Consider the following 22,612-nt stretch of genomic DNA (forward strand, 5'->3'; position numbering starts at 1 on the left):
GGTTTGGCCACTGGAAAGTCCCAGCAGGAGACAAGAGGGAGTTTGAAGAGGGAGGCTGGGGTGTGTATTCCATTCATTCCCACCCTGGGAGGAAAGTAAGGAAAGTGAAGCCGCTCAGTTGTGTCTGACTCTTTGAGACCCCATGGACTGTAGCTTCCCAGGCTCCTCTGTCCATGGGATTTTCCAGGCAAGAGTACTGGAGTGGGGTGCCATTGCCTTCTCCAGGGGATCTTCTGACCCAGGGATCGAACCTGGATCTCCCTGCGCTTTACTGTCTGAGCCACCAGGGAAGTCCATGTGGGCTGGCGATGTCCCTCCTCTCAAGGTGCTGAGTGCCTTCTTGTTTTCTGCAGCCATCCCCTCATCTCTGGGTTTAGGAGTGGTAATGATGCCACTGCTATAGGCCCTAGGGTCCGCATCATCCCACATTCTTCCCCAACACCTCACGTACCTTAGTAAACAGTTCCTTTATAAATAAACCTCTTTAAATGATCCTAAGGCTGTATAGTGTCACCCTACTTATTTAACTTCTATGCAGAGTACATCATGAGAAATGCTGGACTGGAAGAAACACAAGCTGGAATCAAGATTGCCGGGAGAAATATCAATAACCTCAGATATGCAGATGACACCACCCTTATGGCAGAAAGTGAAGAGGAGCTAAAAAGCCTCTTGATGAAAGTGAAAGAGGAGAGTGAAAAAGTTGGCTTAAAGCTCAACATTCAGAAAACGAAGATCATGGCATCCAGTCCCATCACTTCATGGGAAATAGATGGGGAAACTGTGGAAACAGTGTCAGACTTTATTTTTTGGGCTCCAAAATCACTGCAGATGGTGATTGCAGCCATGAAATTAAAAGATGCTTACTCCTTGGAAGAAAAGTTATGACTAACCTAGATAGTATATTCAAAAGCAGAGACATTACTTTGCCGACTAATGTCTGTCTAGTCAAGGCTATGGTTTTTCCTGTGGTCATGTATGGATGTGAGAGTTGGACTGTGAAGAAGGCTGAGCACCGAAGAATTGATGGTTTTGAACCGTGGTGTTGGAGAAGACTCTTGAGAGTCACTTGGACTGCAAGGAGATCCATCCAGTCCATTCTAAAGGAGATCAGCCCTGAGATTTCTTTGGAAGGAATGATGCTAAAGCTGAAACTCCAGTACTTCGGCCACCTCATGCGAAGAGTTGACTCATTGGAAAAGACTCTGATGCTGGGAAGGATTGGGGGCAGGAGGAGAAGGGGACGACCAAGGATGAGATGGCTGGATGGCATCACGGACTCAATGGACGTGAGTCTGAGTGAACTCCGGGAGATGGTGATGGACAGGAAGCCTGGCCTGCTGCGATTCATGGGGTCGCAAACAGTCGGACGTGACTGAGCGACTGAACTGAACTGAATTTGGGTGTGCCATCTCCTCCCTCTTAGGACTCTTAACAAACACACTTTCCCATTAAAATTTGATGTTAGTAATGTGTTATAGAATATAGCATAAGACACATAAAAGATGAATTTGATATGTTTCAGTTACTAGTAAACGTAAATCATGGGGCTGTCATCTTTTCCAAGTGGACATTGTAGAAAGAAGAAGGGGACACTGGGGAAAGTGATGACAGAAGCTATAATGTATAGGATTCAATTAAATTACTGTGGCTACCTCCACCTGTGCTTCCAGCACTACTGAAATTGATTGTTTCCTTTCAGTTTCTTACCTGTATCTTCATCTCCAAATTGAGTTGCTTTGCCTAAAGCTTTAAAATCTGTTTTCATATTAATTAATCAACATTTTAAAATTAGATGTCTATCTTTCAATTTTACAAGGGTATGCTTAGAGAAATAACTTAGCTATGTATTTGAGGCAAGAAATATATGTTTCAAAACAATTTCTTTCCAGATTGTACAACATGGAATATGACTTTTCACAGTCAACTTCCTCATTAATACGGTAAGGTGGTAAAAAGGCATAAAATGTGAGTCTTTCCAAAATTAGAAAACCTTATTAGATGAAGGTTAATTTAATAGATAACCTCGTTGAGAAAAATCTAAAAATATACAGATATATTTCAAACTTCGTGATTTGACTTTACCTTTAACATGTTGTTTTCTGATATCCTTGGAAATGGGTTTTTCCACCTGTAGAAGACAATGAATTACAATTATCTCTTAAACTGTGACTATTCCTTTTCATGACCTGCCACTCAGTATGGACTCATAACTTAGGTTATGAGTCCAGGACTCATCATTCTTACAGATCACCCTGTGTGTATGGTTGGCAACTATTCAACGTGTGTAAACACCACCATGCCAGTGATGAGTGTAGGGGCCTCAGGTGGTAATTTGGCATAAAAAATATTTGGTCTGAGAATCAATCCTGCCTCTTATTGCTGTGAAACTTTGGAAAGGCATTTACCATATTAGGAGCCTTCAATTTTTTTTTCATCTTTTTTAACAGGGAAAATTTTGTTCATGTCAATTCATGTCATTGAGTTATTGTGAAGATCAATATACATGATCAAGTCCATGACAGGGATTGAGCAGGCAGATCAAAGTGTAGTCTCGTGTAAATGCCCTTGTTGGGATTTCACCTTCATCATGTGCTGGCTATGAGAAGGTGGCCAGTCATTTAACTTTCTAGACTTCAGTTTCCTCAGCTGTGAAATGGGGGTAATAGAACTGATACTTCACAAGGCTGGCAGAACTACCTGAGATAGGCTGTGTGCCTAGAACAGGAAATAACACCAATCAAGCTGAAGAATTGTGAGCTGTCTTTGTTGATTGTATTAAAGGCACTGATAGGACTTCCCTGGTGGTCCAGTGGTCAAGACTCTGTCTTCCAGTGCAGGGGGTGTGGGTTTGATCCCTGGTAGAGGATCAGATCTCACATGCCTCATGGCCATAACACAGAAGCAATACCGTAACAAACTCAATAAAGACTCAAAAAAGAGGCCCACATAATAAAAAGAGAAATCACCACTTAAAAAAGCAAAAGGCAGAGTTGAACTCTTAAGGGCTTGCTGAATAATCTTTAGATATGAGGGTGAAGGAGGTGATGTGTGTTAGTAGCTCAATCTTGTCTGACTCTTTGTGACCCCATGGACTGTAGCCTGCTAGGCTCCTCTGTCCATGGGATTCTCCAGGCAAGAATACTGGAGTGGATTGCCGTTCTCTTCTCTAGAGGATCTTCCCGAACAAGGGATTGAGCCTAGGTCTCCTGTACTGCAGGCACATTCTTTACCATTTGAGCTACAGGGAATCCTGAAGAAGGTGATGGAGACATGCTAATGGTGCCCAATGCCTTGGAAAGCCTTTAAGCCTAGGTGAGTATTGGGGTCTATGATGTTTATTTTTATGTGTCAAATTCACAGGGTCACAGGGTATCCAGATATTTGGTGAAACCTTATTTCTGGGTGTGTCTGTGAAAGTGATTCTGGATAAGATTATAATTTGGATCAGCGGACTGAGTAAGGCTGATTGCCTTCTGCAAAGCCAGTGGGCATCTTTCAGTCCATGGAGGGCCTGAACAAAATAAAAAGGGAGGGGAAAGGTGAATTTGCTCTCTCTGCCTGACTGTTGACTTGGGTCGTTGCTCTTCTCCTGCCCTTGATGACTGAGATTTACATCACTGGTTCTCTTGGTGTTCATGCCTTTGGACTTGAGCTGGAAGTTAGAGGCCACCAGCATTCCTGGTTTTCAGAATTCAGGTGGCAGATTGTGGAACTTGAGCCTCCATAATCACTAATTTATTTATATGTATACGTCTATATGCCTATATGTCTCAGGCTTTCTATCCTATCTATCTATCCATCTGTGTATCTATTTTATCAATCTATTGGGGGCTTTCCAGGTGTCTCAGCAGTAAAGAACCCACCCGCAATGCAGGAGACAGGAGATGGGGGCTCGCTCCCTGGGTGGGAAGATACCCTGGGGAAGGAAATAGCAACCCGTTCTAGCATTCTTGCCTGGGAAATCCCATGGACAGAGAATCTTTGTGGGATACAGTCCAGAAAGTCACAAAGAGTCAGACATGATTGAGTATACACACATCTATCTATTAATAGCTATTATCTATTTACCTATTGCTTATGCTTCTAGAGAACCCTACTAATACAGAGTTTTTGCAGGATACTTTATTGGTGCCAAGTTGAGGTGGTCAAGGTGAAGGGGAGGGAGGGTCATTGAACCCCCTGTTACCTGTTAGGTCTTGATGTTCAAAGTCCACCTGTTTTCCTCTGTGGAACACTGGACCACATAATTCTGCCTACACATGATGTGGCTCTTCTGCTGGTCAGTATAGTCAAGCATCAAGTATGGTTTCGGTTTTCTTATTGCTGTGGCTTCCTTCATCACACCCTCAGCTTCCAGTTCCTCCAGAGACCCCAGGGAGGCTGGTGTGCTGAAGGGCTTCTGTTAAGTTCTTGTTGCATCCTCAGCTTTCAATCTTCCCTGTGCACCTGCCCAGGAGAGAGGGTCTCTCCCAATGCTCTGCCTACCTCCCACTGCTAGCCTGGAGCAGGGGAGAGTCTCCATGGTCTTGGTCTTGCTGGGCCAAGACCATGATTAGGGGGTTAGGGATCAGGCTTCCTTAGTGCCTGCTCTTCTCCTCTTTGCTGGCCAAATTCTATTTTTAAAAATTAATTAATTTTTAAGTGAAGTATCAATCTTAAAGGATATCAACCCTGAATACTCATTGGAAGGACTGATGTTGAAGCTGAAGCTCCAATACTTTGGCCGCCTGATGCGAAATGCCGACTCACAGGAAAAAACCCTGATGCTGGGAAAGATTGAGGGTAGGAGGAGAAGGGGATGACAGAGGATGAGATGGTTGGATGGCATCACCAATTCAATGGACATGAATTGGGCAAACTCTGGGAGATGGTGAAGGACAGGGAAACCTGGCGTGCTGTAGTCCATGGGGTCGCAAAGAGTTGGACACGACTGAGCGACTGAACAACAACAGCAATAGGAAATTTACAATGCTGTGCCAATCTCTGCTGTATGGCAAAGACTCAGTCACACACCTATATGCATTCTGTTTTAATATTCTTTTCCATTATGGTTCATAACAGGAAAGAAAGTGAAGTCGCTCAGTCGTGTCTGACTCTTTGCGACCCCATGGACTGTAGCCTACCAGGCTCCTCCGTGCATGGGATTTTCCAGGCACGAATACTGGAGTGGGTTGCCATTTCCTTCCCCAGGAGATCTTCCTGACCCAGGGATTGAACCCGGGTCTCCCACATTGTAGGCACACGCTTTACCATCTGAACCACTAGTCCTTATAACAAGATGTTGACTTATTTCCCTGTGCTATACATTAGGACCTTGTTGCTGATACATTCTAAATATAATAGCTTGCATCTACCAACCCCAAACTCCCAGTCCATCCCTCTCTCTCCCCCCACCCCCCTTGGCAACCACAAGCCTGATCTCTATGTCTGTGAGTCTATTTCTGTTTTGTAGATAGGTTCATTGTATCCTATTTTAGATTCCACATACAAGTGATATCATATGGTATTTTTCTTTCTCTTTCTGACTTACTTCACTTAGGATGATAACCCCTAGTTGTAGCTGGCCATATTCCATTTTGCGTCTTTGGACATTTGGATACATTTGGCTCTTTGGCACAAGAGAGATTTTTGGCTGCATCTTCTCCAGAGGGACCTACACTTTGATGGTATTGGCATAGGATCCCAGGCCTAGAAGTATTTTATGCCCCTCCCCAGGGCTATTCTCATTTTCTATCAAATACAGATTTTCTAATGTCTACTATATACCTGTAACAATGCTAGATTATGAGGGAACGAAGAAGAATAATAGGTTAGATGCAAAAGGTGGAATCATATGGATGCAGTTCTGAGTTTACAGCATATTATAACACAGGTTTCATTATAACAGAAGTTTTTCAACCTCAGCGCCATTGAGAGTTGGGGCCGGGCAATTTGCTGTGGGAGGCTGCCCTGTGCATTTACAGTGTGCTTAGTGGCATTCCTGCCCTCTGCCCACTAGATGTCAGCAGCGTTCCCCAAGTCTTAACAACCAAAAAAGTCGCCAGTCATTGCAAATATCCACTAGGGGGCAAAATGTTCCCAGGAGAGAGCCACTGATAATGCATTGTGTTACTGGTGTAGAAAACTGCTTTGCATTGCTTCCTGCAGAAGGCGTCTCAGAAGCCTCTGGTTGGCCTAAGTGATGCAGCTCTCTGCTCTTTGTATCTTGTGTCACCTCAGTCTTAAAACCTTGTACTATTATTTCAAAACTGCCTCCTCCATTAGACTGTGGACACTGGCTCCTTTTTTTTTTTCTTTAATCCCCATTGTTGAGCATAGTGCTTTGTACACGGCAAGTGCTCAATAAATGAAACGATGGACAATGGTTTAGTGCTTTAAGATCGTTGTAACCAGTCAAACGGGGCTTCCCAGATGGTGTTAGTGGCAAAGAATCCGTGTGCCAGTGCCTGAGACATAATTATAGACCTGGGTCTGATCCCTGAGTCAGGAAGAACCCCTGGAGAAGGGCATGGCAACCCACTCCAGTATTCTTGCCTGGAGAATTCCATGGACAGAGGAGCCGGATGGGCTACAGTCCACACGGTTGCAAAGAATTAGACACAACTGAAGCGATGTAGCATGCACGCATGCAATCAGTCTAAGGAATCAACATAAGAACTGGTTCCTGTAAGGACTGTTGAAGATCCAGTTCACAGATAGTTTAATCACCATGTAAATGTGCAAAACTAATTGGAATTAACTCCTGAGAACAAGGTTATAATAATAAAAAAAAGTCTGCTTACCATAAAAACTGGATTATTCAAACATTGGTTATAAAAGCAAAACTCCCTTTTTTATTTGAATTGAGGCCAAGTCCTTATCGAATTAATTTATAAGACAACTTGCCTCCTGGCCAAAACTGTACTCATCTCCCACCTCCTATTTCTCACAAGATTTCACTTGATTTAATATGTTTAAATTTTAGTTCCACTTGTAAAGTGACCTAGCTGAAAGAAGAAATTTGTAACAAAAAACTACAAAGACAGTATGAAAGGATATAAAGTATTAGCAATGGGGACTTAAATTCTGGCATAGTCGTTTAAGAAAAATCAAATGAGAATTATCATCTTTTAAGAAAGCATTCTTCTCATGAAAGTTTACTTCCATGCAAAGAGGAATTATCAGTGGTTTTTCGGGAAAGAAAAGCTTAACTTTTTAGGTCAGAATTTTCTACTTTTTATTATCATACAAGAACTTGTGACTTTAGCCTCTGGCCCAGTGACTCTGAAATTCCTATTGTTGCCTCACTATGTTTCGTGCTTTAGAGATGAGGTTCCTGAAATGCCCTCTTCCCTGTCTAACAGCGCTGTGTTGGGGCCTGCCCCAGTTGTACATCTTGGAGATAATTGCAAGTATCCACATGTATGGATGTGAGCGTTAGACTATAAAGAAAGCTGAGTGCTGAAGAATTGATGCTTTTGAACTGTGGTGTTGGAGAAGACTCTTGAGAGTCCCTTGGACTGCAAGGAGATCCCACCAGTCCATCCTAAAGGAGATCAGTCCTGAATATTCATTGGAAGGACTGATGCTAAAGCTGAAGCTCCAGTACTTTGGCCACCTCATGCAAAGAGTTGACTCATTGGAAAAGACCCTGATGCTGGGAGGGATTGGGGGCAGGAAGAGAAGGGGACCACAGAGGATGAGATGGCTGGATGGTATCACCGACTCGATGGATGTGAGTTTGGGTAAACTCCGGGAGTTGGTGATGGACAGGAAGGCCTGGTGGGCTGCAGTCATGGGGTCGCAGAGTCGGACACGACTGAGCAGCTGAACTGGCTGAATATGACAGCTCTCCAGGACAGACTAGAGAAAGTGTCCATGTGGACAGAGATCAAGCTGGGTCTTTTTGAATTAGGTTTTTTTCCCAGGATACGACATCACTGACTCAGTGGACCTGAGTTTGAGCAAGCTCCAGGAGGTGGTGAAGGACAGGGGGAGCGTGCTGCCGTCCAAGGGGTCATAAAGAGTCAGACAGGACTGAGCAACTGAACAGCTACAACACGATATAAGCCTGGTAGTGGAATTTCCGGGTCATACGGTAGGTAGTTCCATTTTAAGTTTTTCAAGGAAAATCCTCACTGTTCTGCATAGTGGCTGTATCGATTTACATTCCCGCCAACAGTGCAAGAGGGTCCCAGCTTGGTGCCCTGTGGTAACATTTAGATTGGTGGGATTGGGGTGGGGAGGGGGAGAGGTCTATGTGTACACGGAGCTGATTCACTTAGTCGTACGGCAGAAACTAACACAATGCTGTAAAACAACTATACCCAGTTAAAAAAACAAAGAAATCAAACAGGGGAAAGGAGACTGGGTTTCTTTTCCTGTTAATATTTCAAGCTGTGGAGGTGATTTAGTTGCTAAGTTGTGTCTGACTCCTTGCGACCCCATGGACTAGAGCCGGCCAGGCTCTTCTGTCCATGGGACTTCCCAGGCAAGAATATTGGAGTGGGTAACCATTTCCTTCTCTGGGGATCTTCCCGACCCAGGAATCGAATCTGGGTCTCCTCCATTGCAGGTGGATTCTTTTTACCAGCTGGGCCACCAGGTAAGCCCTCATATTTCAAGCTAGTCATATATCCAATTTCAGTTCAAATAACTGAGTTTGTTTGTCCATTTCCATTCATGTGTTGTGTGCTGTGCTGAGTCATTTCAGCCATGTCCGACTCTGTGTGACCCCGTGGACTGAAGCCCATCAAGCTCCTCTGTCCATGGGATTCTCCAGGCAAGGCGACTGGAGTGGGTTGCCATGCCCTCCTCCAGGGGATTTTCCAGACCAAGGGATTGAAGCTGAGTCTCCTGTGTCTCCTCACTGATAGGCAGGTTCTTTACCACTAGCACTACCTAGAAGCTCTTCCATCCATGTGACCAGTATCTACTGAGAACCTTTGACATAAAGCCACTGGGCTCGATGCTGGGGCTAAAACAGTCCCTGTGCTCAGGGAGGTGTCATCTGGTGGCTGACTGCTCTGTGCCAGGCACTGTACTCTGTACGGATTATCATGAAAGCTATGAGATTGTATAGCTTAGACTGTAAAGGCTCAGAGAAGGCAAGTAACTGGCCCAAAGAGGCAGAGCTCAAAAGTTGGAGCCATTAAAATGAGAATTATAACATTCATCTTGCAAGGTTTTCAAGGATTAAATCTCATTCATTCATTCATTCCCATCTTTCCTGACAGCCTTGCTTTCATTCTATTTTCAAAGCTCATCACTTGATACATCATCTTTGTATCTATTCTTTATCCATTCACATATCATAGGTCTCCACCCACTAGATGTAAGTTTCATGAGAGCAGGGCCTTGGTGGTTTACTGCTGCATACCAGAGTGGATAATTGTGTCTGGTCCATGGCAGGCACCCAACATATGTTTCGTAAATGAATTTGTTGAGTGAATGATTAAAATGTGTAGCTTAGTATCTGTGTAAAGAGGAAGTATTCAATATTTCATCCCTTATCTTGCTCTCCCAACCTCTATTGGCTGTGTTCTGTGTGAACGACTTGGTAAAAATTGTAGTTTCCTTTTCTTGTCAATATTTAAAAGAAACCCTCTAGTTAAATGAGTAAACCATTTACATAGATAATGCACAAGGATGAATGTGTTATAAATATTTAAGTGTGTTCACAGTCACTAATAAATGTGAAACAAATTTTAAAGAAAGAACAGCAAAATCTCTTTCTCTCTTTTAAAAATTATAATTAAAAAGTAATGCACAGTTTTGGAGAGAATTCTATGAGGTGGAAATTCTAATACAGGGTTTCTGGCGGGGGTGGTAAATTGAAATGATTTTTCAGGGAGAAATTTCACAATATGTACCGAAAGCCTTTAAAATGTTTTCACTCAATGGTTAAATAAAATAATTAAAAACCTTATATGAGGAGTGAAGTATCTGTAAAGATTATGCTTATTGATGCTTGTTTTATGACATGGGAGATAGTTGCATGACTGAAACAAATGTGCAAAGGAGGGAAAACCAGTATATACCATACAACAAAGACTTCCTTGCATGAAATACATTAGCATAGAAAATATTGACATGAAATTTACCCAAATGCTATGACTGATAGCCTTGCAACCTCAGGGATGACTAATTTGTATTTTGTGCAATGTTATTAAAAACAAAATATTATATGTGTTTAGAGCACTTACATTTACAAGATATATTCAACAGCTTTTTGAAGTAAGCGTGGCAGAGATTGTTACTCCTGTTTGGCCAATGGGTTTTTAAAGAAAGAGGTTCGGAGAGGTTGACCTACAGTTGTCCCTTCATATCTGCCGGGGATTACTTTCAGCACGCTCCTTGAATATCCAAATCTGTGGATGCTCAAGTCTTTCATATGAAATTGCAGAATATTTGTAAATAACCTATGCATATCCTTCTGTAGACAGTGAAACCCTCAATGGCATGGGTTTGAACTGTGTGGGTCCGCTTACGCTCAGATTTTTTCATCAAGTACATATTAAGGAACCACAAAATCCTCGGCTGGTTGAATTATCTCTAGATTACTTGCAACACCTAATACAATGTCAATGCTATGTAAATAGTTGCTGGCATGTGGTAAATTCAAGTTTTGCCTCTTGAAATTTAATGAAAAAAATTTTTTTAATCCTCGATTGAATCTACAGATGGGGAACTGACAGATACGGAGGGCTGACTGTACTTATTACCACACCATTAGCAGTTGGAATCACTGGGCCTAAATTTGGACAAAATGATATGTTATTATCAAAGAGATTTGAGTTTAAATTCTGCTCCTAGAGAACAGGATAAGTATTAAGTGAGATGCAGGTGAAAGTCCTTAGCCTGATGTCTGGCTCATAGAAAATCTCTCACAAATGTGAGTTCTCTTCCCTTCTAGTTACCTATTCAAAGGACCACGATCCTTCCCGCTGAATCATTCTGCACCTCACTGAGCTTGACCTGCTCATCACCAAGGCATTCCAACAAGATGCCTTGGAAATGAGAGATGGTAAAGCTCTTGGTCGCTAGGCAGTGCCCTCCATATGTTTGGTTCATGCAGTCAAGCTTTTACTTACTTCTTCCAGCTTCATCCAGGTTTGCTTGTCTGTGGGGAGAGAGGTCTTGGAATCTAAAGACAGTGGTGTGTCCATCATACCCTTGAAATAGCGTGTATCTGTGAAAAAAGAGAAAAATTTTAAAGTCATACTTTACATGACTCTGCACACTGTAATGGACAAAATATTTGCACGTCTACAAACTTAATGAACCATCACAGTATAGGCTGCTGCTGCTGCTAAGTCGCTTCAGTCGTGTCCGACTCTGTGTGACCCCATAGACGGCAGCCCACGAGGCTCCCATCCCTGGGATTCTCCAGGCAAGAATACTGGATTGGGTTGCCATTTCCTTCTCCAGTGCATAAAAGTGAAAAGTGAAAGTGAAGTCGCTCAGTCGTGTCCGGCTCTTTTCAACCCCATGGACTGTAGCCCACCAGCCTCCTCCATCCATGGGATTTCCCAGGCAAGAGTACTGGAGTGGGTTGCCATTGCCTTCTCCACAATATAGGCATGAGCATGTAATTCTACTTCCACTTAACAGACAAAGAGACTGAGGCTCAAAGAGGAGAAATCACTTCTCTTGGTCCATATACATAAATGCCAAAGTCTGGACCCGAACCTTCTTCATTCTCTTAACCACCTGGGAAATTCTACTCATCCTTCAAGTCTTGGACAGTGTCATGCCCTTCAAAAATCTTCCTAGACCCCACCCACCTGCACACCACCCTGGATCTCTTTTCTATGTTACATACTGGTCTATGCTTAGTCACTCAGTCATGTCTGACTCTTTGCGACCCCATGAACTATAGGACTGCACCGGGCTCCTCTGTCCATTGGGGTTCTCCAGGCAAGAATAGTGAAGTGGGTTGCTATGCCCTCCTCCAGGGAATCTTCCCAACCCAGGGATTGAACCCAGGTCTCTCACATTGCAGGCAGATTCTTTACCATCTGAGCCACCAGGGAAGCCCATGAATACTGTATTGAGTAGCTTGTCCCTTCACCAGGGGATCTTCCCAACCCAGGAATAGTACCAGGGTCTCCTGCTTTGCAGGTGGATTCTTTACCAGCTTACAGGGAAGCCCACATTACATACTTAACATACATATTTTATACTTAACATATATTTCTATATACTTGTGCTTCCTTGGTGGATTTGTGGTAAAGAATCCACCTGCCAATGCAGGAGACATGGGTTAGATCCCTGGTCCAGGAAGATCCCCTGGAGAGGGAAATGGCAACCCACTCCAGTATTCTTGCCTGGAGAATCCCATGGACAGAGGAGCCTGGCAGGCTATAGTGCACGGGATTGCAAAGAGTGAGACATGACTGAATGACTGAATAACAACAACCGCTATATAATTAACATAGTTATATACATTATATGCCAAACTTATTCTATCATACTTACCTTTATATCTCTTGATCAATGCTAACATGATCACTGGCATACAATAGATATTAATTAATGCATATTGAGTGGATGAACAAAGGGATATCATTATTATTTACAAGGTGATTGTCCTCAAAGGGACTTCTGTAGATTCATTTCAGTAGGTCAGGCTCTCAAATCACAAATGCTTCCTCTTTTCCCTCACAACACTTTGCTTTATTTAAGGTTCAGAGACCTTGCTGAAGCTGTGTAAGGTGCCCCAGTTACAAACAAGAAAAGATGGTGTATAATAAGCTTTTCTTTCTCTTCAAAGCCTGGCTTTGCTGCCATGCTCTTGTGCTACTTAGATGCTGGCTATGAGCAAGACAGACCAGTCCTATTAAAAGCCTTCCCTTTTGTTCTGCTCTCTTCTCTGCAATGCTGTCTTAACAGGGATGTTGCCCACATCTCTGCTTGTCCATCTTCTGCCATGTTCATCCGTTGTTTCTTAGACTCAAGGTATCATCATGGGGATTCTCTAGGCAAGAATAGCAGAGTGGGTTGCCATGCCCTCCTCCAGGGGACCTTCCCAACCCAGGGATCGAACCCAGGTCTCCCACATTGCAGGTGGATTCTTTATCATCTGAGCTACTAGGGAAGCCATCATGATAATAATAAATAGCCACAGAGCTCTGACTCTGCACCAAGTCCTCCTCTGAGAACTCAACACGCATCTTCCATGTAACTATCTGGGTTACGTGGGGTAAGCTCTATGTTCAGATATCTTGAACCCTGTCTTAGAAAATGGTTTTCAGGTGCTTGCTCCAGGTCTCACAGGTAATAAGCTGTGGAAGCAGGATTTTAACCTAGAGTTGCTAATTCAGAACCTGCACCTTTAGTCACTCTACAGTATTGCAGCACGGGCATGTGATTTTCAGATTTCAGGCCCCAAACATTACCTGCATATTCAGATTCCTTAATAGGCCTGGCTGGTAAGATTTTCACTGATTGCCAGTCTTCTCCCGTGTGAAGCTCAGGGTCTTCATAGTCACCATCTGTGTGGCCTTTTGCTCCAGCCAGGACTGCTATGGAATTCCTTTCCTAAGGAAGGGACATTTCAGTAAGTCAATGGAAGGCACAACAAAGACAAAGATTATAGGCTACAGTGCTGGCCAGGGGAGTAATAGAGATTCCCTTGGCTGTGAGTTAAAGACTTAAGAGTCTGGCGTCTAGGGGAGTTAACCTCTCATGGCGGCAGAATTGTAACGATATCCTTAGAAAGCATCATGGTGGTGTGAGACACTCCCTTTGTCTCTCCCCTTCAATCTACAACAATTAAGACATCCATAACTCAACAAAGAATTGATGCTTTTGAACTGTGGAGTTGGGAGAAGACTCTTGAGAGTCCCCTGGACTGCAAGGAGATCAAACCAGTCAATCCTAAAGGAAATCAATACTGAATATTCACTGAAGGACTGATGCTGAAGCTGAAACTCCAATACTTTGGCCACCTGATGCAAAACACTGACTCCTTCAAGATTCTGATGCTGGGAAAGACTGATGGCAGGAGGAGCAGGGGATGACAGAGGATGAGATGGTTGGAAGGCATCACCAACTCTATTCCTATGAGTTTGAGCAAGCTCCAGGAGTTAGTGATGGACAGGGAAGCCTGGTGTGCTGCAGTCCATGGGGTCTCAAAGAGTCGGACATGACTGAGTGACTGAACTGAACTCAACAAAGTTTCCTCTGCCCAAGACACTGGGACTCCAGAGAGCCCCACGTGTCTGTTCATCTGAAGAAGGCTAGATTGGATATAGAATGGGCAGAACTGGGGCAAGAGTAGCAGTAGTGCCCCTAACCCTGAGCCCCAGAAAGCCTGGCGGCAGCAGCAGGGGTGGCGCCATGACTCTAGGTCATGGCTACAGTGGTGCCCATGAGCACAGGGCACTGGGCAGCAACCCCCAGGCGCACCTGTGACTCTGTCACCTCCTGCCCATGGCAGTCTCACCTGGCTCCCCATCCCTTGCTATGGGGGCAGTTCCAATGTGCCAAGCAACACTGGACACAAAGATGTCAATGGCAGGGGTGACATTGGCATTAGAAAGGCACCTGCAGTGACCCTAGAGACATACGCAGAAATGACAAGGGCACCAGAGGCCACTCTGGTAGAAGCAGTGGAGGGTGGAAAGTGCCAATTCTCAAATGGAGCTGAGGTAAGAAAAAAAAAACAAAAAACAAAAACTTGTGCTTTAGCAGTGTGTACTGAAAATCAGAAGAAAGGTCTCTAATTAACAAAGTGTGGATCTTTCAGGGTCAAAGTAAACAAAGCTTTACGTAAACAAGAGGGGTGTTTACTACTTCAAATGCATTAGCAGAGGAACTGCTCATCAAGCACCACTGAAACCATGGTAACAGAGTCTCACATCCTGGACATAACAATTACCCAGGAACCAAACTTAAAGTCACGGCAGACGATGATCTAATTGATGGAGAAGTCAAAAGAGCTGTCCTGAGGAAACTCAGAGTTACAAGAAAACTCAGAGAGCAATTCAGTGAGCTCAGGAGTAGATCCAGTGAACAGAAGCAATACTTACCAAAGAGACTAAAACTCTAAAATAAAAGAACCAAACAGAGATTCTGGAGCTTGAGAACTCAATACATGAGATGATTAGAAAGCATTGGAAACAGGGCAGACCATATGGAAGAGAAAATCAGTGAGCTCAAAGAAAGAAATCTAAGAACGAGTCTCAGGTAGAAGAGGAGAAGAAACTGAGATTTTAAAGCAATGGAAAAATTCTATGAGAACTATCTGATTCCATTAGAAAGAAGCAACATGAGAAGAGTGGATATGCCAGAAAGGGAAGAGAGAGAGAAGGGATTGTTTGTTTAAAAACGTAATAGCTGAGAACTTTCCAAACCTGAGGAAGGAACTGGATATAAAGTTCATGAAACTCACAGAACACCTAATTATCATAATGCAAAAAGATCTTCTGCAAGATACATTACATCAAAACTGTCAAAGGTCAGTGATGAAGCATTCAGGGAAAAAAGATAGTCACCTACACATGTACTCCCATTAGGCCATCAGCAGATATCTAAGAGAACCTCTACAGGCCAGGGGAGAGAGGAATGATATATTCAAAATTTGCTGTTTCATCACTAAGTCATGTCTGACTCCATGAGACCGCATGGACTGTAGCCCACCCGGCTCCTCTGTCCATGGAATTCTCCAGGCAAGAACACTGGAGTGGGTGTGTAGCCATTCCCTTTGCCAGGGGATGTTCCCAACCCGGGGATCGAATCCTCATCTCTTGCATTACAAGATTCTTTATCACTGAGCTACCATGGAAGAGTCAAAAATGCTGAAAGATAAAAGATGCCAGTCAAGAATCCTCTACCCAGCAAAGTTACCTTTCAGATATAAAGGAGAAATAAAGGCTCTCCCAGACAAACACACCTGAGGGAGTTCATTACCATTAGAGCAGCCTTACAAGAAATGTTGAAAAGAGCTCTTCTGCCTGAAATAAAAATGGTCAAAGTACACTATACTTTGAGTAAGTGATAAACAGACTACCAGAAGTGTCTTAATGAGACAATGTATGTAAAATGTTGAGAATATTGCCTGATGGTCAGCACTCAATAAATACTAGCTGTAAATATTATTATGACTGCTACTGTGATAACAGCTACTATGAAAGAAAGTCTGAGATAAAGGAAGCTGACCCATCATGCTTTGTTCACCTCTCTTGAAAGACTCTCTAATACTTGTTAAGAAGTCCATATGTCCTAGGTGCTTTCTGTAGTTTATTTCATTGTATAAGTAGAAAAATCTCTGAGGTGATTTTACCATAGTGTAGGAAACTAGAATTATATAGGTTTAAATTTAAATTCTAAGTCTGCGTTATTCTCATTCTTTAATATGTATATTCTCTCTATATATGTATATTCTCTAATATATATAATATATATTATCCTTGTTATTATATATAATACCATTATATATTATTATATAATATGTATTAATAATTTAATATGTATTATTCTGATTATTATATATATTAATAATATATATTCTATATATATTAGAGAACAAGAATAATGTAGACCATATATTATAAATATATATTTATATAGGGCTTACTAGTCCTAAGCCTCCAAGTGCATGCCTTTTTCTATCATCACTCTATCAAAGCAATTTGGTAAAGGTAAAGGCTGGTTATAGGATGAGTCTGGTTTCCAGGTAAGCAATAGCACAGCAGGGACTCACCAGGCCCCTATTTGGAAAACTTTTGGGGCTTCATTTTGGCTCATAGCAACTCTGATCATTCAACACAAAAGGTGGAATGCAATTTAGTAAGTCTGTGTTCTCCACGAGACAGCATAAACCTTTTTAGGACCTGTCTACTGTTAATATTGGGGTTCTTACTAAAAGCTCAGTATGTATAAGCCTTCCACTTTATAAAATATTTTGGGATTGATTGATTGTTTGTGCATGCATGCGTGTGTGTGTGTGTCCTAGGGTGAGAATTCATAGCTTTAATTCTTAAAGAAGTCTTGCAAAAAGTAAAGAACCAAAGATTTTATAGGTAAATTCTATCTCATATATCTATCATCTATCTCTATCATTTCTATCTATTCCATTTATCATCTATAGATATGTTAAAGCTATTTAAATTATGTACACATAATTGTTAATAATTAAATTATTTGTAATATTAGCTAGCTGATTTCACATTATAAATTTAAATTTTTCTTTTAGTCATTAAGATTCTTTGTAAATATTATTAATAGAAGATGGCTAAAACTCAACATCCGAAAAACAAAGATCATGGCATCCAGTCCCTTCACTTCATGGCAAATAGATGGGAAAAAAATGGAAAGTGTCAGATTTCGTATTGTTGGGCTCCAAAATCAATGTGGATGGTGACTGCTGCCAAGAAATTAAAAGATGCTTGCTCCTTGGAAGAAAAGCTATGATAAACCTAGACAGCATATTAAAAAGCAGAGACATCACTTTGCTGACAAAGGTCTGTCTAGTCAAAGCTATGGTTTTTCCAGCAGCATGTGTGGACTTGACAGATGGACCATGAAGAAGACTGAGCGCTGAAGAATGATGCTTTTGGACTGTGGTGCTGGAGAAGACTCCTGAGAGTCCCTGGGACTGCATGGAGATCCAACCAGTCCATCCTAAATGAGATCAGTCGGGAATACTCATGGGAAGGACTGATGCTGAAGCTGAAGCTCCAATACTTTGGCCACCTGATGTGAAGATCCAACTCATTGGAAAAGACTCTGATGCTGGAAAAGGTTGAAGGCAGGAGGAGAAGGGGACAACAGAGGATGAGATAGCTGGATGGCATCACCGACTCAATGGACATGGGTCTGAGCAAGCTCCAGGAGGTGGTGAAGGACAGGGAGGCCTGGTGTGCTGCAGCCCACGGGGTCGCAAAGAGTCGGACACGACTGAGTGGCTGAACCAAAGAACAATATGAATATATCATAATATATTCAATAATTTTTCTATTATTGAATATATAACATGATTCCCTTGTGTTACCATTTAAAATATATTATAAAACATAAATGAGTGTTTAATTATTCATCCAAATTTTAGGTTAATTCTTTAATTTGCCCATAGAATTATGGGATTGAAGAAAATAAATGTTTTTATATTTGTTAATCTTATAAAATTGCTTTCCAAAGAATTTCTTGTTATTTAAAATTTCACCGTGAGTGTTGGGAAGTGCTTTTCTCACTACACACTTGCCAGCATCATGTGTTGGTATTTTCACTTTAATTAGTCATCACAATGACCATTATGAGTTTATTTTTATCTCCACTTTATAGCTGAGGAATTGAAATATGTTTTTTCTTTGTCTTTTTCTGTATGAATGCCTCAATATATTTATTTATCCAGCTTTACCAAGAAATAATTGACATACATCACTGTGTAGGTTTCAGGCATACAGCACAATTATTTGACTTACATGCATTGTAGGAATACCGTGTTCTACCCAAGACTTGAAATGCACTTTTCTCTGCCAGGAAATCATGCCATTTGGAAAAGTTTAATGTTTTACAATTCACCAAGTACATAGAAAAAAGCCACTTACTTTGTAAATATCAAAGACTGACAAAATAGGTAAAGAAAGCAGCTGACTTACACTATCAAGAAGAGGCTCGTTAATAGTCTGGTACTGTCCTGCCAACAGAAACAGCAAAATGTTATTGCAAAACATTGGAAAGACTGGGCCCTTGTTTTTCTCCAGAAATCTTGTGCTCATTTCACTTAATTGTTCTTGACTGTAATTGCTCAAAATGAAGCGCACATTTTCATGCTTCTCGCTCTATCAGCTGCTCTTGCCTAACAGGGGCAATTGGAAAAGGAGGAAAGAAAATCAAATCCCAACTCAGAAGGCTGGCTTTTTCTACAGCAGGTCAGCGTTCCCACTGAAAGAGAAGCAAAGTTAGAAGGAACTCCGCCCCAAAATTAGTTGCACCCAAGTGATAACTCAGCAGCATCTCAGCCAAGGACCTGGGGTGCTGTCCCCTCCCCCTCTGACACACATGTTGCATTTGCTTAATCTATCCACACACTGTTATCTATCCAGACATTGCTTTCTTGAACAGACTACATGATTTGAGCTTCAGTTCAGTTCAGTCACTCAGTTGCGTCTGACTCTTTGTGACCCCATCAACTGCAGCATGCCAGGCCTCCCTGTCCATCACCAACTCCTGGAGTTGACCCAAACTGATGTCCATTGAGTCGGTGATACCATCCAACAATCTCATCCTCTGTCGTCCCCTTCTAGTTTGAGCTTAGGGACCGTATCTACTTATTCATCTCTCCCTGGCTTCAGGTGCAGGGCCCAAATGGACCACATGAGTTCTTGATAGGCATTTGCTGAATAAATATTGCTCAGCCGGGGGTGCTTCAACGCTCAACTGCTTCCTTTGAACTTGATCAATGAAAGATTGCCCAAAGGTTATCTAGTGCAGTCAGGGTAAATGTTTCACATTTCATCCTCAGATTATGCAAAGCCACCAAAGAATTGCTCACATAGCCTACAGGTCTTTTTGCTTCCTCATAGACTTAATTTTCCTAAATTACAGTATGGGTTCATGCTGTTCGTCTGAATTTAGGAACACCGTAGGCAGAAAATGTTCTTATCATGTTCTGTTTATTAGCACATTTGTGAGAAGCTTCTAGCAGGTCTCAGGATTGGAAGCTGCACACAGCTTAGCTTTTTGTTTGCTTTGAGTGAAGGAAAAGCATCAGTCCTAGAAAAGAGCGTATTTCCCTTCCTTCTTTGGCTGATGAGACTCAGGACAAATTTCTGGCCTGTGTCCAAATAGTGTAGAGGACTATGGTACGATATGTATTGCTACCTTTTGGTCCGGTTTCATCATGTTCCATAACTTTTGTCCATCCACCCTAAATTCTCTTCCCACGTGTGTGTGCTAACTTGCTTCAGTTGTGTACGGCTGTTTGCGATGCTGTGGACTCTAGCCCGCCAGGCTCCTCCATCCATGGGATTCCCCAGATGAGAATATTGGAGTGGGTTGCCATGCCCTCCTCCAGGGGATCTTCCTGACCCAGAGATCAAACTGGCGGCCCTTATGTTTCCTGCATTGGCAGGCGGGTTCTTTACCACTAGTGCCACCTGGGAAGCCCCTCTTCCCATACTGAAATTCAAAATTAATAGTTGTGAATTTGTGTCAGTATGCCCAAGTCTTTGGTAAGGTATAATGTGTAAATTCATGGAACTTTGGCTCAGTGGAAATGCAGGTCTCTGGAATTTGCCTAGGACTCAAGCATGGGGCCAGTGTCAAGTAGTCAAAGCGAATCTCCTTGAGACAGTGAGCCAGGAGGAGCAGAATCCTGTCTGCACTGTCCACTGTCCATCCTGGTGGTAGGACCAGCAGTGACCACCCCCCTGGGGCACTAATACCATCTTCCTGTCCCAGTACAGTTATGCCCTCTACCGAGATCCCTGGCAGAGAAACCCACAGGTTTTTCAGCCCTTCCGCAATTTGTACTCTCTCATGAGGAGAGGGAAATGGCAACCCACTCCAGTATTCTTGCCTGGAGAATCCCATGGACAGAGGAGCCTGGAGGGCTGCAGTCAGTGGGGTCAGAGAGTTGGACACGACTGAGTGAGTAACACACACACACACACACACACACACACACACACACTCTCATGAATTAAGTGAATAAAGTCACCTGTTACACCAGCCAGTCTGGCAGGAGCAAAGGAGCATAGAATTATTGGGGAATTTCTCCGATGTTCATGATCCAGGACAGCAATGCCACTAAGTCCAGGTTCAGTATCATTTCATTTTAGGGGACTGGCCTCCTTGAGCGTAGTCATTGTAACCACGTCTTCATGGAGAACGGAGAAGTTTCTTCTTTCAGCAGCCTGGCAGTCTGAGCCCCTCCTGGATTCCCCACGTACGGTACACTCCCCTTCTGAGTCCTTGCTTGTGTTGATTCCACATGGAGTCCCTGCCTTCTCCGTTTTGTTTTCCAATATGCTCAGTGTCCTTTGAGATTCTCCTGGGGCTTCCCTTTCTGACCCCTCCAGGTTACTTTAATCTCGCTAAATCGTTAGAGCTGTTGTTTTCTGTCTCACTCACCACGACACTTAAATAAAGAGGCAGCATCTGATTGCTTCTTTGTTGTATACACACGCCGTCCTCCTGTAGGGAAGGGAGTGGATTGTCTTTTATCTCTGTGACCCTCAGCACCTCTCTGTGTTATGAACAAAGCAGAGTTTTGGAAATATAGTTTTAAAAGCACAGTTTTGAAGCTGTAAATCAGCTCCCTTCACTCATGGCCCATGAAACAGAGTCTGATTTCCTGCCGTGGCTCCCGGAGGCCAGCACAGCCCAGCACAACCCAGCTCCTGCCCTGTCTCTGGTCTCATCTCTTTCCAGTTTCTTCCTCCTCTGAACTCCAGGCACATCAGCCTCTTCTCAAGTCCATGCTGTATGCTAAGCTCCTCTGCCTCTGAGATATTGCATGCGCTGTCCGCCAGTCCAGAATGTTCTCGTCTCAGCGCTGCCCAGGCCTGGATCCTTCTCATCCATCACTGTTGTTTTGTTATTGCTGTTTAGTTGTGCCCAACTCTTTTCGAGCCTGTGGACCAGGGGGACCAGCACACCAGGCTTCCCTATCATTCACCGTCTCCTGAAATTTGCTCAAATTCATGTCCATTGAGTCAGTGATGCCATCTAATCATCTCATCCTCTTTCACCCGCTTTTCCTCCTGCCCTCAGTCTTTCCAAGCATCAGGGTCTTTTCTGATGTGTCAGCTCTTCACACCAGGTGGCCATAGTATTGGAGCTTCAACTTCAGTATCAGTCCTTCCAGTGAATATTCAAGGTTGAGTTCCTTTAGGATTGATGGGTTTGATCTCCTTGCATTCCAAGGGACACTCAAGAGTCTTCTCCAGCACCACAGTTTGAAAGCATCATCCATCATACTATATTTTAAATGTCATCTGCCCTGGGGGACCATCCCTGACTATCAACATCAGGTGAAAATTAGGAGCATCCTCCAGCTGTGGTCCTCACTACCTTAGCAGCCGGCATGGCGGTGAGAGTGCTGTATGCTCATCAAACCCCATTTGCTCGGGCACACAGTTCCTGGTGTTTCTTCCACTGGTGGCCTTGGCTTGGTGCTATGGCCGCTGGGACACAGCAGGTGTGGGAGATTCCACCCCAGGCCATCCCACTTGACCTTCCATCTCTCACTCTTGCCCCAGTGGCTGACCAGTGAAGGAGGACCCCAAGGTCCTCGGGGATAATGCAAGCCACTGGGAAAAAGCAGAGTGGATCCTGAATGAGTGTTTGGAAGAAGTATGAGTGTTACTCAGTCATGTCTGACTCTTTGTGACCCCATGGACTGTAGCCCACCAGGCCTCTCAGTCCATGGGACTTTCTAGGCAAGAATACTGATGTGGGTTGCCATTCCCTTCAATTTCCATTGGATTGTGATGTGAGCAAGAAATAAACCTTTATTTCATTAAACTATTAAGTGAAAGTGAAGTCACTCAGTTGTTTCTGACTCTTTGCAACCCCATGGACTGTAGCCTACCAGGCTCCTCCATCCATGGGATTTTCTAGACAAGAATACTGGAGTGGGTTGCCATTTCCTTCTCCAGGAGATCTTCCCAACCCAGGG

The 22,612-nt window shown here is 43.1% G+C and overlaps 1 protein-coding gene across 7 annotated transcripts in view; it reads right to left on the bottom strand.

Moving 5' to 3' along the window:
* CLNK (cytokine dependent hematopoietic cell linker) overlaps positions 1 to 22,612 on the bottom strand; it is a 223,646-nt gene that overhangs the window by 82,240 nt on the left and 118,794 nt on the right. For all 7 annotated transcript variants that reach the window (XM_069593264.1, XM_069593260.1, XM_069593262.1 and 4 more), the window contains 4 exons: positions 18,588 to 18,625; positions 13,383 to 13,524; positions 11,076 to 11,173; positions 2,086 to 2,131 (listed from right to left, as the gene is read on the bottom strand). In XM_069593264.1, the coding sequence (XP_069449365.1) occupies positions 2,086 to 2,131; positions 11,076 to 11,173; positions 13,383 to 13,524; positions 18,588 to 18,625 (324 nt within the window). The remainder of the gene's footprint in view (positions 1 to 2,085; positions 2,132 to 11,075; positions 11,174 to 13,382; positions 13,525 to 18,587; positions 18,626 to 22,612) is intronic.

Source organism: Ovis canadensis, chromosome 6 (genome assembly GCF_042477335.2).
Source record: "Ovis canadensis isolate MfBH-ARS-UI-01 breed Bighorn chromosome 6, ARS-UI_OviCan_v2, whole genome shotgun sequence".
In the NCBI taxonomy this organism is placed as follows: domain Eukaryota; kingdom Metazoa; phylum Chordata; class Mammalia; order Artiodactyla; family Bovidae; genus Ovis; species Ovis canadensis.